Source organism: Tachypleus tridentatus, chromosome 13 (assembly GCF_004210375.1).
Source record: "Tachypleus tridentatus isolate NWPU-2018 chromosome 13, ASM421037v1, whole genome shotgun sequence".
Classification (NCBI taxonomy): domain Eukaryota; kingdom Metazoa; phylum Arthropoda; class Merostomata; order Xiphosura; family Limulidae; genus Tachypleus; species Tachypleus tridentatus.
Genome location: NC_134837.1, coordinates 53,214,921 through 53,233,458, shown reverse-complemented (window position 1 = coordinate 53,233,458; position 18,538 = coordinate 53,214,921). Strand labels below are relative to the sequence as shown.

At 32.0% G+C, this 18,538-nt stretch overlaps 1 protein-coding gene and 1 long non-coding RNA gene across 5 annotated transcripts in view; one reads left to right on the top strand and one right to left on the bottom strand.

Moving 5' to 3' along the window:
• The window catches only part of LOC143238776 (ran-binding protein 9-like), a 59,039-nt gene extending 50,212 nt beyond the window's left edge, over positions 1 to 8,827 (bottom strand). For 2 of the 4 annotated variants that reach the window (XM_076479313.1, XM_076479315.1), the window contains exon 1: positions 8,491 to 8,786. In XM_076479313.1, coding sequence (XP_076335428.1) covers positions 8,491 to 8,683 — 193 coding nt within the window. In that variant the 5' untranslated portion in view covers positions 8,684 to 8,786. Of the gene's footprint in view, positions 1 to 4,894; positions 4,969 to 8,490 lie in introns of all 4 variants that reach the window. The other 2 variants (XM_076479316.1, XM_076479314.1) reach the window with 2 other exon arrangements.
• On the top strand, positions 3,239 to 6,733 carry LOC143238777 (uncharacterized). Its single transcript, XR_013020753.1, has 3 exons — positions 3,239 to 3,377; positions 4,304 to 4,420; positions 6,060 to 6,733. It is a non-coding gene; the product is annotated as an uncharacterized LOC143238777 (long non-coding RNA).
• Positions 8,828 to 18,538: the final 9,711 nt, after the last annotated feature.

Below are 18,538 nucleotides of genomic sequence, written 5' to 3'. Positions count from 1 at the left end.
TAGAAAACTGATTATATGGTTTTTACACAGAAAAGAAGAAATAAATGGCAATAACTGTTTACAGTATAATGTAAAGGAACATATTGCAAGTAACTGCAAGAAAAGACCTGTATGGAAAAGATCTCTCAAAAGTTACCAGAAAGAGTTAATTGCTATAACTGTGGAAAATCTAGCCTATACAGCTTTGTGGGATAGTTAACATTGGAAAAGAAAAGATTCACAAGCAAATACTTAATTGAAAGAAATTAAAACTCACTTAAAAACCCGATATTTTGTAGTGGTTACTGATAATTGGCAAAATTTACATATACATAATCAAAAATTATAGTACAAATATTTTCATGGGTACTCTGGTGGGTTACAGAATAAGTAGATTCATCCCAGCCCATAATGAAATATTTATGTTCTCTGCATATTTTTGAAAGAAATGGCATAAAACTTTCTCACAGGGCAAGTCAAGCTACTGGAAACTTTTTTTCTTAATCTTTATGAGAGCTGCATTGCAATGGCAATCCACTTGTACATAATTAATCATGGAGTATGGTTTTATATTATTATTCTACACAACAGAGCACAATATAGCCAAAAATATTTATTTGGTGTTTTTGTTTTCTTGTAATATGATGTTTGACATTTGCAAATTTTAATACTATATTAATTTATTGATGTTTTTATTGTTTATTGAAAATAGATCATACATTTGTCTTTGTAATTTATGTTATAGTTAGAAGACTGGCATGACTTTGGAAGAACACTGATTTATTGGAAAGGGTTTAAAGGGCTACTAGAACAATAATACTTGGTATGGAAAGGCTGTTATACAAAAACAATTAAGATCTCTACACTGTTGTTTTTTTAAAGAAAAAGAAATGCTATAGGGGAATGTTTGAGGTATTTAAAACTGTCAAAGGAATTGATACTGTTGATGCATCATTGGTTTTATAGTTAATGGTGAAAAAGTTATGACTATGGAATACAAAATAGTTTTGTAGGGTAAGATTATTCATATATGACCATTTTATTTTTCTTACAGGGTGTGGTTGGTCTTTGGAATGGTTTGTCTTCAGATATGGTGGATGTATTAAAGGTAAATTAGGGAGGGCTTAATAAATATTTGAATGATACAAGGTAATTTTTCAATACTTATTTTTACAATTTAGTGTAGCATGTAGACTTGCAGATCCTTTGTTGTCTTTAAATTTTTTCTTATAAAGAACACTCCTTTGCAAGTATTTCCCCCATGATCAGTCATGGGTTCAAGACATGCCAGTGTCTGTCACAATTTCCACTGTGATACATATTCAGGAAAAAGATTGTGTTGCAAACAGCATGTATAGGAAAGGTAAATTCATAGTATATCTAATAATAAAGAAAACAATTACACAAATTATATAAATTACAATGCAACACAACATGAAAACAGTAATTTTTACACCATATGCAACAATTGAAAAAAACTAATTATAAAGTATATATACAATACAATGTATGAAAAAAAAAATTTCTTAAATACTAAAGTGACCTGTTGTCAGTAGGTACTACAATTTAGTTACCTTTACTCTGACTGGCAGTTCAAAATTGGGGATGGTGACAGGTAACCTTAGCAGTTTTATCTCATCTCAAAAACAAATATTATACTCATTTAACTGAAAAACCTATGTAATGGAAAATGAATTAAATATTTCAATCATGAGGTAACCCCTCCTCCCCAATTACTAGGCCATACTATACCAAATCTTAAAACTCTTGAATCAATAAAAAAAAAGAAATTATAATGACAATATTTTAATTATTTGGATAGCTGGGATAACCAAAACCAGTAATAACTAGAAACAAATGATCACTTAAATGCAGCACACTTGAATTAATCAGAAATAGTAAAGAGAAAACATATTTGTACAGTTTCCTTGGATTCTTGAAATACCTAAAATATTCAGTATTAATTAAATTATGAAAATTAATTTGATTAGTTTGTTACTTTCAGAAGTCATAACAGTAACTGTTTACCTGAACATGACAGTTAATAAAAAAAATGAATAAATCATAATAGCAATATTTCAATTATTTGGGTAGTTGGAATAAATGAAAATGGTAACATGAATTAGTTATTTTTATGACATTAAACATTTCAATTAATTAATTACTATCTGGCACTAATTAATAACCTATGCTAATAAGAAATGGATTATATTGATTTAATCATCCAGTTTTAGTTGCATAAAAATTTCATAAGATGACTTATTTCATCTTTAAATAATGAGTTAACAGTCCTACACTTACAAGGATACCCTTGAAATAACACAAAGTTTAATAACCCTCAGTCGTTTCCACATACAAATACACATCTTTAGAAAATGCATACAGGTGTGTGTGTGTGTGTGTGTGTGTGTGTGTGTGTGTCCATCCATGTACTTGAGAATGCTGATTTAAACATTTCTGTATGCTATAAACAAGTTAACCCTTATCTATCAGTACACATCTGTACAATTCAGTAGAATACAATGTTTTCACAACTGTGCCACATACATGGTTTCCTTGCTAATAATAATTTGAAACTGGGTAATGAGTCCATGTTCAATGTGCAGTATAGAAGTACTGCTTAAGATGCAATCATTTGGACAGTTAATACCAAAATAAAAGTGTACATATGGTAAAATCTGGATAAAAGTTCAATAAAAGTTGCATACTTTTTTGCACATAACCCATTTCTTATTAAACATAAATTTGAAGTTATATTTTATTGCTTTTACCAAAATTACATTGTTACAGAATTTCAGTGCTTTTAAGTAGAAACTGTAACCTGCTTTATAATCTATACAAAACCAAATATCTGCAAAAGTGGGCTTACAAAATACTAGGTTTTACAATATTTATTTTATTCATTCTAGCCTATCAATAAGCCTTCACTCCCTCCCTACAATCAGTTAAAAAAAAAAGAGGGCCTTACCAGACTTGTGTACAAGTAGCTAGGGGATGACTGACACTTTATATGCAAGATCAGCTGTGTATGTACTACACCTACTTTATGTACATGTATACTACCATCTCCTACACTGTCAGTTTATTATTAAACTTGGTCTGTAGCAATACACTCTTAGCTTGGCACTTAACAAGAACTTGCATAATTACAGAGAAAATAACTAAAATAGAATGAAACTCCTTAAACATGAAATACTTACACTTAAAATAGATATACTATAGTTTATTGAAATGCACAAATCTAGAGAACAAGGGATATGAACCAGTGTGTAAGTGACAAATTATTCTCTCCCTTCAATATCACCTACAGCATAACTTAAACAGATTTGTTGATCAGTAGATGAAGAAAGTTGTGAATGTGTTTCAAATCAAACCTATGAAGTTTGTATGAGGTTTAGGTAAAAATAATCTAAATTTTCAATTTTCATTTGATCCTATTTCAGGTTTGTGGTAACTACTGCAAAACTCTACACACACTTTCATGTTCAGTTTAGGTTTCATTGTAAAAAATTTTTTTCAAGGATATTACATGTTATCTAGACAGTAAAAAGGGTGCAGACTAGGTGTACTTAAGATTTTAAAAAATGTTTTTGACAGAGTGCTGCAGAAAAGAAAATCACACTGGTAGAGGTTGGGAAAAGGTTAGTTAAATGCACTGTAGTACAGTTGGATGGGACAAAGCAAAAGGTTGTTATTAATAGAATCCAGTCAAACTAGACCCTAGTTATTAGTGAAGTTCATAAGGGATCAACACCTGGGTTTTGGTTTTTCAAGATGTATAATTATAGACTTAGTGCAGATTGCTTACAAATTAAAAAAAGTAGTAAAAATATTGAGGATGACATTAAATTCAGTTATTTCTAGCTGTACTGATGTATCAAAGAATAATCTGAATCAACTGAACTGTTAAATTGAACAAACATTTGTCAAATGATCTTTAACTATGGTATGTGCAAAGTAATGCATTTTGAATATCATAAGTTGAGCCATGAACTAGATAGACAAATACAGATGAGAAAGGAAGAAAACAGTCTTGACATATTGCTAGATAAATTATCCATGTCAAAGACATTTGTCCTAGTGGTAAAGCTAATATAATTTTAAGGTGTATTTAAATATAGATTACCTACAAGACACAAGTAATTACCTCTTATGTAAATCATCAGTTAAGTTTGACTTGAATTACTGTGCAAGTTTTGGCCACCTTATTTAAGAAAGGCTATGGACTTACTAGGAATGATTCAGAGAAAGTATATTAGAAAATTTCTGGGAATAGAAGTTATCTTGGAAGGACAGCTTATTATCTCGAATTATTTTCTTTTAGTAAGGGCAAGATGTAATCTCACTGAAGTCTACTGGTGGATCATTAACATAAAGGCCTCTGATTTACTGATCTTATCCTGAGACAACTAACAGGATGACGGGACAAGATTTGAAAAAGGTAACAATATTTTTGTGATTGCCTTATGGAATGAATTGTCATCAGCAGTTGTGTAGGCTAGCATTTTACGAGTTGATCAAGAGGAAAGAGGAGATAATCTGAGAAATAAAGCATGAGTTTAAATTTTTATTTTTCTCAAGAGTGGATTTGTATAATTTCAGCCTTGAAGGACCAAATGGTCCCATGTTTTCTAAACAGTACACCCTATGTTAATATGTCCAAAAAGTAAGGTTTTTGCTACTATTAGATAAAAGGTTACATAGACTAAATTTCATAATATCACAGTGAAAAGTTATCTTCACAAGTGGCTAAACAATTTCTGACAACTTTTTTCTTAATAGGTTAACTAACCTAAACAGAAAAATTCTATTTCAAATGTTGTTACAAATAAAGAAAATATGGTTAGAAAACTTGCTGGTTAGGTGTATTTAGGTCATGGTGATTATGTTTTTGAGAATTAGGCAAAAAACATACTTTTTGAAATTTAGGAAGGTAAGACTTCAACAATTACATGAGTCATGGAGAGGGACTACCAGTAGTGGTTTAGTCTATCTGAAACAAATACAAACAACAACTTGACAATTCTAAAAACTCAGTTGAAAGAAAAGCATTGTCAGCAACAAAGAGAACAAAACATTTAAATTTGATAATCAAAACTAAGTTGCTTATGAAGGCTATTGGGACCAGAACTAACCAATCCTGACTCATCTTTAGAAATTGAGAAGATTAATGTCATTCATAAAAGAATGTGGTTACACTTTGTCCAGTTTGGCTTCTCTTATTTTGAAACAAATGTTAATATGTTAGGGTACAATGCGAGTACTAGACTAATAACTTGTTTTTAAAAAAAATAAGTCACCTGTATGGAGAAGCTTAAGCAATTATATTTATCACTGGAGCATAAAAAACCAGAAGTGGCTTAATTTAGGTCTTGTTTGTAGTAGGTTTAACAAGTTACCTGAGAAAATGACCTATGAAATTCAACTACAATAACCTAAATATTAAAGGCAAAATGCACAAGACAGGGAAACATAGATTCAAGCTTGTTCCTAGCTAAAATCAAGTTTTTATTACAACTGTTAATTTGTGTAACAGTTTGAATTCTCTCAACTTTTTGTTATCACATCAAGAACAAAGTCTCACTGTCCACTCCCTGGAACACTTTGAGATAAGAACACATTTCCCAGTTCTGTAATTTTATAACCTCAATTTATTTCACTCATCTTGATTTCTCTTACAAGTTTTTGTCTTTACTTTTTATTCAAGCATAGATTAAAATAGTAAACTTTATGACAAGTTCTAAGCTCAATTTTAAGCAAAATACTAGACTTACTATATTTATAACACATAATTTTGGTTAGATTTTGGAAGTTACTATTTGAGGTTTAGTGCAAATTACTATAGAGTTGATATGGTTAAAGTAAGTAAACTATTTTAATAACATTATTTTCTATTCAGCTACTTTGAGGTCTTTCCTTTGAGTTTATACTTACTTCTAAAATTGTGGATTTTTCACTTTCTTGGTTAGTATGGTAAAGAGTAGTGAAGAAGCAAATGGGGTTTATTTCTGAAAATAATCCAATCATGTGGTTTTTTTAAGAAGCTAAGAGAGAAATAGTGAATTTTATTCTTTTTATAGGATTTTCTTCTTGGAGGTGAGACTTGAGCCACTCTGGAGGGAGTAATTGAATCAGAAAGTAAGATACAGGTTGGACAAAAAATTAAGAAAAAAGTTAAAGTTAGTATTCTTTTAAAGGAAAACCATGAAAATACTGAATTTACTACCTGTATTGTGCCCAGTGGAAGAATGTGTGGGGACAAAGAAGCTAGCCTAAGTCAAATTTGAAAAATGTGTTAAGTGTGGCTGAGAAAGTTTGAGCAGTGTACAATGATAAGTCACAAACTACTACAACAGATAATCTGTTTAGATCTGTAGGAAAAGTCTAAGTTTGGAGAAACTAAGTTACTTTATTAGAATCTGTTTAAACAGTTTAAGTAAAAGTGAAGGGAAAAACTTTAAACTTTAGAGACCATGTCATGGATTTAGGGAAACATCAATCAAACAGATTGACTAAGCATGGTAATATAGAAGTTGAAAATAAAACTGTTTATTTTATACAAGCACAAAATGTTACTTGAATTAAAAGCTCTGGTTACCACAAAGCACATTAGATGTCATTGGTATTACTAAGATATGATAAATTATAAAAATCTTACGAATAAAACTGTGTTAGCTTTTGTTTATCCATAATGAATTTACATGTTATGATGCAGTTTGGAAGTGTGGAGTGTGTGTGTGTGTGTTTTGGATTGATGTACCAAAGGAAAAAGAAAGATGCTTATTACCATTCACTACAGATTTCCAGCTCAGGTCACTAACATCACTGTGAAGACAGATTAACTGTGCTGCCAATAAAAACTATCAGACACTAATTATGAAGATGCTGACCAACTTAATCTGTCTTCTTCACAGAATAATAAAAACATAGTTAAGACTGTGGTAAGTTATGAAGATCTTACTACAGATGGTGCCAGTTGAGATATTGGTCTTAGTAATAAATAAATATGGCTAAAGATGAATTGTTCATGAACAACTGAGTACTAATATTCTTCATATTATTACATTTTATGTTTTGTAAAGAAATCTCCACAGAAAACTAACTGAACCATACATAACCATCTTATTTGGACAGTAGTTCAAAGTAATTTTTTTTATGTAAAGATTAAACGACTTTGATAAGATTGGCATGCTTTAACATAACTAATAATGATGATATTAATAGAGGCAACTGCACAGATCAAGTTTTAATCTTACAACTGTGAGAATTAGACATGTGAAGATTAAGTAAAGTGGCAGTGTCAGTTATTTTTCATAGTCTAATTAGGCAAACATAAACAAAGGGCTAACACAGGAGAATGGCTTACAGTGTAGCAGACTTACAGAGTTTCAAACATTATCTTGCACATCCTGAAGTGGTTTGCTGAGATTAAATATACTTTCCCCTACAATAATTATAAAATGGCAAATAGGAAGAAAAAGTAGTACATGCTACATATTTGCAAACTTCCTCTTTAAAGATACACCATCAACTAAATTATTCGATACATTTGAAATAGTTTTTACAAATGAAAATGTTTAGTGCCTCACAAATACAACAAAAGCAAATACTTTACATGTGATGGTTATATCTCAGGAAAATATTAAGAATTGTTAAACTGGAAAAATGAAAGTATGTGAAAACTTTATCGTGAAAATATATTATTAACACTGAAAGCTTAATAATAAACTTTGACAAAAATAATAAGCATTTAATTTTAAACCAAATTACACAAAATCTCATTTACAAAGAAGCATCCAAGGTCTCAGTACGTGTGTTAAATGACCTTTGTCATATTGAAGCATTTTAAAGAATATCATGATCAAACCTGTAGTTATAACTGTAAATGGATTATTAAATTTAAAAGGAAGCAGCAGATTTGTCATACAACCATAATAATTTGTAAAATTTTAAAACAACCAACAATCATGGTATTTTCTTTCAAATAATATATTTTAGAAAATAGATATTTTGAAAATTTCTGTTAAAATATTTTTAAATTTTATAAAAATAAACATCAAGACTAGCATTAGCAACTATAGTACACACATAACATAAATACAATGTACTCAGCACTTGTACATTTTGTCTAGCAAGTTAGATCTTATCAATTAAATTTTAAAAGATTAACATTAGCAACAGCAGTATCCAAAAATTATTAGAGTTTTAATTTTATTCAAATTTATCATAAAATTTTGACTTAATGCCGTACTAAACACTGAATCAAACAATAATTCATAAGCGATTGCTAAATCATCTTGCGTAACACTGGATTAAAAATTGAAGGATAAGAAAAAAAACTGTTTATATTCCTTAAATTATATTTCACAATTAATATGAATTACATATGGCTATATATTTAATTTAACACAATTAACGTTAGGCTTAAGTTTCTGTGGGAGACGTAATTCATTAAATCTACTCATTTCTGTTTTTCCTTGATAGGCTTAAAAACTTTTTTTTTTCACTTGCCTTTGTAGTGAACTCGTAAGTTGTTCTGTGAAAGTCCTATGAATGCGTATTTATCTTTAGAGCTCCAATACCTTGGTAAAGGAGTTTCATTTTCATTTACCATTGGATATAGAAGTTTAATACGATCCTCTTGATTACTGGATAATAACGATGGTGTTTCAGTTTCAATAATTCCTCTGCTCATTGCCGCCATCGCACCACAATCTTTCCTATAATTCTACACGAGTATGTATTTAATAAGTATTTCTATCAAATCTAGTCTGAGGGGAAAACGTCATATGTGGCTAATATGCTGTCCTCTAGCGGATTTACATAGTACTACACTCAAGGCAATTACGTGACTTGTGCTGCCACCTCAGTTCTTTACAGAAGAGGCATTAGAGTTGATTGGTTAGGAAACAGTTTTTTTTTGTTACTTTTTCTGCTTCACTTGATAGAAGTTTTTACGTCAAGTGATTAAGTAACTCAGCAAAAACCACTTATAATCCTGCAAACTCTAAAATAAAAATAAAAGACTCGTCATTATTTAACAAGAATTTGATCACGAAAACATATTTAATTATAATTTCTTCCAGATTTGTTGCGTACTACATGTTTTGTTCATCATTAAATGACATAGGTAATTTGGTGCGCTGTTCTGTGTTGACCTTATGGTGTATTGTTACACTCAAATTAAAAACGTATTTAAAACAAATTTACATTAATTCTCTCTCTCTCTTTTTAAATGTTACTGGTAATGAAGTGAACAATATTTGTATACCTAAGAATAGAAAGCATCACAAAGCAACATTAAAATATAACGACTGAAGTAAATAATATGGTAAAATTGGTATAAAGTATTAGAGGAAGAAATGAAAAACAAAGTTTAGATTCAATTTTACATAACGAGATTTTTTTCAATCGCCGTGTAACTTATCCAGTTGCTAGTAATAACAACAAACTGTAACAACAGATATAAAACATACAATAAAATCTGTCAGTCAGAGATAGCTGCCCAGGTCACCTGATAAGTCAGCAGTAAGTGTATAGACTTTTAATTTTAAATAAAGTCTTGGGTTCGATTATATTCGGTAGACAAAGCGTGTCAGCCTACTGTGTACATTTGCGCTAAAACGAACAAATAAATAATCGCTGCCCATGGCACTTATTATTCTTCACCAGCTAACATAACCTGCTATCTAAAAGGAGATTTTTGTCGAAAACTAAATTTACTTTGTAGCGCTTAAAGATTAATTAGCGGAGACCGATTTAAAAATATAAATATATTTTATTTTAAATATCTGAAGTTTTATTTAATTACACAAATCACGAATCAGTATTTACTTCAATGAAACACTGTTAGAACAACAGAAATAGTGTACGAAATTAATAGCGAATTACGAAAAGTTACCACTAATCTAATGTTTAAAGAGGAACCTATTGAACTGAATAATTAATTAAAAATACAATAAGAGCTACTTTTAAGGAAGGTAAGTTTGAATCTTAATAATTAGAACGTTCCAACCTATACTTTCCAGTCATCAACAAGTAAGAGTTACATTCGAAAAGACAGTTAAATTTAAAAGAACGTTACAGACTCTTGATGGTGACGACAAGTTTGAAAGTGGCATTAAATTAGTTTGATTTTTGATTGATTGTTTGGAATTAAGCACAAAGCTACAGAATTAGTTGTGTTATGTCAGCTATGGGTATCGAAACCCGGTTTTTTAAGAAAAGTGAATAAAATATTAATATAGATAAATCACGACCCGTAAAACATTTGCAGTGATTTTCGTACTCTTTGCTTGAATTTTATTTACTTTATCATTTTGACGTACTTCATTCACTTAAGCAACATTTCCTTGCAGGCATTATGTGTTAGATCGATAGATCTTGGTCTGTTTGCAAACATTTAATGCGGTCAGACAAACAAACTCACGTAGATGTAACTTTATTTAATAAGAATGCATGTAATGTAATCCTGAAGTGACAAACCAATACGTAGTCCGACTTTTCGAACACAAATCTTTTTAGCAACACGAATTTTATAGTGTTTGATCGAGAAACTAGAGAGGAAAGTTCCAGAAAGACAAACGCAAGCGTATTATTCTAATATATAAAGAGATGTCTAGATATTTAATTAGCATTGGCCCTGATGGCTTTATCAGTACTTTTTCAGATGTGTTTTCTCCTGTTGATGTTTGGTTTTTCATCAGATGATTTCGAACTTGTTTTCAGTGATAATATGTTTTGTTTCTTTGAAATGTTAAAAAACATGTGAGGTTCTAAGGTTAATTTCTTTTCAGTTTTTCCGATATAAAATTGTGATACAATTTTCAGATTTCTCTGAAGATGAAATAAATGTGTACCAAAACGTTCGAACTTTGTAAACAAAATGTTTTGTATTTTGTCAACTGTATTCATCTTCATTATTAGGGAGACAATGTATTAGAAACTAGAGTTTAATTGTTTTATTTATCCATAAAGAGTTTAGTAATGCCAGTAGTTGCAATTACATATTTTACTTAATATTATAGTTGTCACAGGACCTTGGCAATGATTAAATCAAAGCACGATTGTCAGTGCGCCCTCCGGGTAGCAGTGCATTGTCCTCAAATTCCAACCACTGACCACACTGAGGTAAAAATAAACAAATAAGTAAAAATAAAATAATACTTAAGGAAATCAAATTTCTCTAATTCCATTCATTACTTTATTTATATGATGGGCCGGCATAGCCAGGTGGTTAAGGCATTCGACTCGTAATCCGAGGGTCGTGGGTTTGAATCCCCGTCACATCAAACACGCTCGCCCTTTCAGCCATGGGAGCATTATAACGATATGGTCAATCTCACTATTTGTTGATAAAAGAGTAGCCAAGAGTTAGCGGTGGATGGTGATGACTAGCTGCCTTCCCTCTTTCCTTAAACTGTCAAATTAAGGACGGCTAGCGCAGATAACCCTCGAGTACCTTTGCGTGAAATTCAAAACAAACCAAACAAACCATAACGAACTTTATAAACCTACGTCAAAATAAGGGCTTTAGTGACAAATTTAGCGAATCCATTGAAAATATTTAGCTAATCCTATTTCTAATAGCTGGCTAGAATTAACTACCATTCTTAATTTTTTTTTTCTTTCAACCAACAGCTATTATTGAAAAGTTGTGTATGATGCAGGGTAATTAAGACTATTTACCACACATCTTGCATAAAAGTAAGGCTGTTATGACATCCTGATGATAATTACGAAAGTACTAATACACTTCAGTAGGAAAGGAACGGATACATAATATTGGTTTGTGTTGAATTTCGCGCAAAGCTATCTATGCTAGCCATCTCTAAGTTAGCAGCGTAAGACTAGAGAGAAGGCAACTACTCATCACCATTCACCGCCAACCCTTGGGCTATTCTTTTATTAACGTCACATTATAACATCCCACGGCTGAAAGGGTGAGAATGTTTGGTGTGACGGGGATTCGAACCTGCGACCCTCGGATTACTACTTGATTTAACTACTTGATCATGATACATAATATATGCAATATAAATTATTTACTCATATACACCTTTAATAACCAACTAACAAATCTTTAAAAGTATTTGATAAACACCCTTAAGTGATAAATAAACCACATAGAAAATTAAAACTCGTAGAACCGCTTTAAGAAGTCAATAGGGCAGATACAAAAATTTCACAAAATCACAACTTTCTAGATCTTATTGATTGACTGACATACTGAACGCTTTTATTTGTGCAACAAACAGAGTTACCATAGTCATATGTACAACAAATAAAACAACAGCACAGGGATTTCATGTTAGAGCTAGTGTTTTGCTAAACATCACCAAATAATCAACTAATTATCAATCATTAGTATTTTAAAACAACCACAACTCATATTACATCACCCAAATGATGTTGTATACTGTAAAGTGTGTGCCATTCATTACACGTACAACATACATTCTTACTCACAATGTATATGCACACCATAAGTGAAGAGAACGCAAATAACACATACCATTATTGGCACATACCATAACATTATTATGTACAGTCATACTGTTGATAAACGTACAGAATATCAACACAAATTAATAAATGATGTATAGATCATGTCATTTAGTATGAAGAAAAACTGCACGAACAAGTGGGACAATTATTTTAAAAACTGAAAAGTGTAGGAATGGATGCACCAAAAAGTGAGGAAACAAGGTAGGAATGGCAGTGGCGTGATAAAACCTCCTCTCTACAGTTTCACAAGGAGGCGTGCTCAACACCTGTTCCATGTCTACTTCGATTTTTTTAAAGATATTATACAACATGTAGGTACACATAAAAGTTTGTCTATAATTACATTGTGTAAGAAAATTTTTTCATGTTCCTGAGCAGAAAGTATTATTTCCTAATTGCTTGTGTCTAAAGTAAATGGAAATAACCTATTTTTCTCTTCAAACTTTGCTCTTGTGACCTAGGTAATGAAATTTTCAAATTTACCCATTTTCCAGAACATTCCAGATAGATTCAGTATGAGTAGCTGATAGAGAATTTTCTCGAATGTTGTAGAATTTACGAGAATTTTCAAGAACCTTTAAGAATTTTCTAGAACTTTCAACAGTAATATATATGCAGGGGCTCATCACTCACCACTTCAGTTTAGTTTTAGCTGCCTAAGTGAACACATCGACCTATCTGATTTTATCAGAGATGGCAGCTACAAACATTTTTCAGACGCATTCTACTATCTATGTGGTCAATTTGTAAAGACAAGAGTAAAAACGTACTCTGTGACAACATCTGCTAAAATGTGTGAAGCCTAGAAGACATATTTCGGTATGCATTTCGGGGATCAAGACAAACCTGCAAGCACTGCAAAAAACTCTAGAAGGTAAGACGGACAATTTTTGCTTGCTTGAATAGTAAGGTTTTATATTATACAAATTTTAGACTTTTTAAATTTTAAATAGTTATTGGTGTACCTTAAAGAGGAAAACAACAGCGTCAAGACCTTGATAGAAGCCCTGAAATAGGATGAGTATGGCTGGGAGATTATCGGAGACTTCAAAATGGTGTAATTCCTGGGGGGTCTCTAAGGAGGCTTTACCAAGTTTCCCTGTTATATGTGCCTTTGGGACAGCAGGGACACCACAGCGCACTACAACAGAAAGCACTGGCCACAAAGGACCGAGTTCTCTGTGGGGAGGCACAATATCAAGTGTGAGCCATTAGTGGAACTCCAGAATGTGTTGTTCCCATTATTGCACATAAATTTGGGTCTTATGAAACAGTTTGTCACAGCTATTGATAAGGAGTCTGCAGCCTTCAAGTACCTTTGAGACTTCTTCCCTAAGCTGTCTGAGACAAAGGTCAAAGCTGGTGTCTTCGTTGGACCACAAATAAAGAAGATCCTGGAGTGCACAGAATTCTTCAAGAAGCTTAGTAGGAAGGGGAAAAAAGCTTGGGGCAGCTTTGTCGTAGTGGTTCGGGGCTTCTTGGGCAATCACAAGGCCGAGAATTATGTAGAACAGGTTAAGGCTTTGGTGAAGAACGACGGCAAAATGGGCTGCAGGATGTCCCTGAAAATCCATATCCTTGACGATCATCTTAAGAAATTCAAGGAAAACATGGGAGCATACTCAGAGGAGCAAGGTGAGTGGTTCCATCAAGATATACTGGACATTGAACGCCGCTATGAAGGAGCGTATAACGAAAACATGATGAGAGACTATATTTGGAGGCTGATACGTAAAAGTGATTTACATTACAGTCACTAATCTTGAAAAACCACTCACTTCTAAACATTTTTGTTCATTTTTGTACAGCTTTTCTATAAATACATGTAAATCTCGATCCATATGTTGTTTCATTCAGATCTTATGTAAATGAAAATGTACAAATTTGCCCGTTTTTACATAGAAAATAGGTTAAGTTTTAAATTTCATTATCCAGGTCACAAAAGCAAAGTTTGAATGGGATAATGGCCATTTTCTGTACTTTTACAACATAAGCAATTAAGAAATAACACATACTATCCAGGAACAAAATTTGTGTTACGTAGTTTTATTCTACTTTTGTATATAGGAAATTTCATTACACACGCCTATTCCGACCTTGTTTACTCCATTCATTCTTGCACCCATTCCTATACTTTCAATTTTTAAAATATTTTCCACTTGTTCTGAATTACTACAAACGATGGAAACAAAACGAGAGCGAAACAATACGAGAACGTATTTCAATCTTACTTTCTTTAAGTTCGTGTATAATAGATGTGTTAAAGTATTATTTAAAAGTTTATCTTTATAAGATAGATACATGTATAAATAATAGAAGATACAGAATAGATCTGAAATAAGCTTATTTATTTCGTGACATTTCATTCATAGTGAACTTTATTAAGTCGTGTTTCATCACTGTTACCACAGTAGGGTATATCTGTACTATTTTGGCACATTATAAAGATTTCCGGTACTTGATTAACCTTCTAGATTTGTGATACATTTTTGCACATTAAAGTTTATGCGTTTTATTTACATAATAATATACTATTAACACATTACAGACGGGTGACGAGTTTACTCGTGTTTCGTGCAGAACGTCAGATGAGTCGGACGCGTTTTATATTGTTCCAAACAGTAATTATTTTTCTGATTCTTGCTTACAATACTCATATTTTTATAAATCGCTTCTCGCAGAAAACGTAACGTGTTGAATTAGGGCAAGATAATTACTAAATTAATTGATGATAATTTGTCAGATCTTCCAAACGAATGTGAAGATTCTGATGTGGATGTGTTTGTGGATCATTCTGATAGTGACGTTGATAGACCTACAAATACATGTAAAGTTCTTTTGCTCTCAACTGATTCTGGATCAGAAAGTAATGATGATTCTACAGATGTTCCTATTTAGTGATTTGGTTCCTTGTTATGATAATGATAATTGGTTAGAAACAGACATTTCACCAAACTTGGAAATGTTTGAAGGAAATCTAGGGGTCACTACAATTCTATCCGAACCCAAAGTGTTGCTGCCATCTTTGGTGATGACTTGTTTGAAATATTTTGTTAGAAAATGTGTACGTTCCATAATCAAACTATGGAGAAAAATAAGCTGTCATCTAGAGAACATCAATGGCCTGAAGTTAGACCAGCAGACATAAGGAAATTCATTGACCTGATTTGACTAATGCGTAAAACAAGGTAATATAACTGGAAATATTATTGCTCAACAGATTCTTTTTTGATTAGTCCAACATTTTTACAGACAATGAGCCGAAACAGCTTAGAACAAATTTGGATATTTTGGAATTTTAATGATAATCAGAAAATAGATTGGTCTTAAGGCAGGTTTTTCAAAATTCAACTAGTATTAGATACTTCCTTAATAAATTTAGGACACTATACAAACCAAATCAATAGTTGATATTGGATGAGGGCATGATTCCATGGAGAGGTCATTTAAGATTCCGAACATACAACTTTGAAAAATTGTAAAATATGACCTGTTGATTAGAATAGTGTGTGAGAGCGACAGAGGGTATACTTGCAACATAGAGGATTATACTGGTGAGAGGAAAATTGGAGGAAACTGTTCTTTCAGTTCTTGCTCCTAATCTTGGCTTGTGGCACAATATATATCAGGACAATTATTACAACACTACTTCCATTTTAAGTCTGCTCCTATAACATAAAACAATAGTTTGTGAAATAATAAGAGTGAATAGATGGTCCATCACTAACTCCGAAGTTTCAACAGTGAAAGAGGTGAAACAGCGTTTTGTAGAAAAGGTGGCATTGTCGTTTCCATGTTGAAAGACAAGAGAGAACTGAAAATAACTTCAACCATCCATAGCTCATATTTGTCTACCACAGGAAAGAAAAATAGAATAACTGGGGAAGAAATTAAAAACATGTGAATGCTCTCTGATATAATGTCTACATGAAAGATGTTGATCATGCAAATCAGCACCTTCATATTACATCATTCCCAGGAAAATAGTAAAATGGAAAAAATAGGCAGTATTTTATCTATTACATTATGGCCTTTTCAATTCATATATAGTTTACAAAACCCTGCACGAACAGAAAAAAACAACATGAAGTTCCACCTCTCTTTGGCAAGAGAATGGATTACTGACAAAGCGAAAGAACGGTCAAGGAAACTATAGAGGAACGAACCTGGTCCATCATCTAAAGGTACAAGGAATACTCCTGGGGAGATTTTTATGTGGGGTTCTCCCCGTGTTCATTTCATCTACAAGAAAAAAAATTTACTAGAACCTATAGTTTGTACTGCTCATAGGAAAATAAATGAAAAGTAATACATATACAAGTTTTGTGCAGTTCCACTGCATATAGGAAAATGTTTTACAAGATACCACACTTTAAGAATTTACTAGGCGGGTTCATGTTCATAACCTGCAAGTTTCAGATACACAATAAAAATATAGTTGAGTTATGAACAAAATAAAACGCGTCTGACTCCTTTCAAATTCAACTTTTTAATAATTGGCACATAAGAACTCTGTGCACGAAATATGAACAAACTCGTGACCCGTCCTCAATGTTTCAGATCTATTGTTTTCTTTTTCTAACCGCCCCCCCGCTAGTACAGCGGTATGTCTCCGGATTTAAAATCAGAGGTTCGATTCCCCTCGGTGAGCTGAGCAGATAGCCCGATGTGGCTTTGCTATAAGAAAAACACAAACACACACTCTTTTTTAACCTAAGTGTTTTCTTAAAATCTGTTGTAAGGGAGCAAAATAAGATATTAGAATCTGACGACAGAGGTGTTAACAACCTAGCTTTATAAAGTATTTAAAAATATCATTATTCCATTGAAGTATAATTTTTGGTTAATTTGAACTTTGTCATTTAGAAATCTTATCTAAATTCATTATTTTCATTCAATTAATACCGTATTTTTCGGTGTATAAGACGCACCCCTATTTTCAAAACATCTTCAGGGATAAAATATTTTTCACAGTTATCATTTATTTATATGTTCAACATCAGAATACTCTTTTATTATCCTTTAGAACACTTCAAAAGTATTGTCCATAATAAAATAAAATATGGTTGTTTTCATACATTTACATCAAAACATTGTTCATTCATTATGAAAACTTTCAAAATCTTCTTTTGCATCACTGAAAACAAGTTCTCTCACTTATCCTTAAACAATATCATCTTTGGTGCCATAAAGGCAACCGCTCACATCACATTTTTAAACACCTTTATTACACTTTGAGGAGGAAAAAAAAGGTTTGGTACTTTTAAACATTAAGGAAACAAAAAACTGCTTTCTCGCCATAGAGAGGCAAAATGTTTTTACCTTCGGTGTATAGGATGCATGGGGGTTTTGAGACCTTTTTTTTTTGCAAAAAAAGTGCGTCTTATATACCAAAAATTAAGGTAATTTCGATAAATCGTTTCTTGAAACTTATTCATATTGTGATTTGACAAAAAGTCTCTTACGTACCTGTTTTTATAGACTTATCACACTGTCATGTTCTTACATTAATAATAATGAACAGACCAGCGTATCCGAGGACCTATGACCCACATTTAAGGATTGATATGATGCAAATTTAACGCTGGAAATACTATTTTACATTTTTTTTTTGTTTTCATGTTTACTGCTACTATAATGCAAAGTTAATTTCTGTAACCAGTTTATGAGTTGTAATTAATAGGCTTTTTTATTTACTTGCATTAATTTCTTGTTAGTATGAGTTAATGTCATATTTGGGGCCCGCTTTCGGAGAATCTTTGTGAAAGTGTTTTCTTGAAATTCTTGGGTTCTCTAATGGACTGAGTGAAAAGATTTACCTTTGTGCAAACTTCAAGGCTGTGAAGGTTTGTGTAGTAACACTTAGAAGTCAGTAGTAACCAGTGGTTTAGTAGAAGTTACGTAACACATGCTGACACTGAATCTTATCACAGTCTGACCTCGTGTTACGGGGGATCTGGTTATTGAATTTTTCCCATGCAGAAATTATAAAGCGTGGCCAATAAATTCGGGGTACGGACCAAAATTGGCCTTTACGGAATTTTGGAGTAAA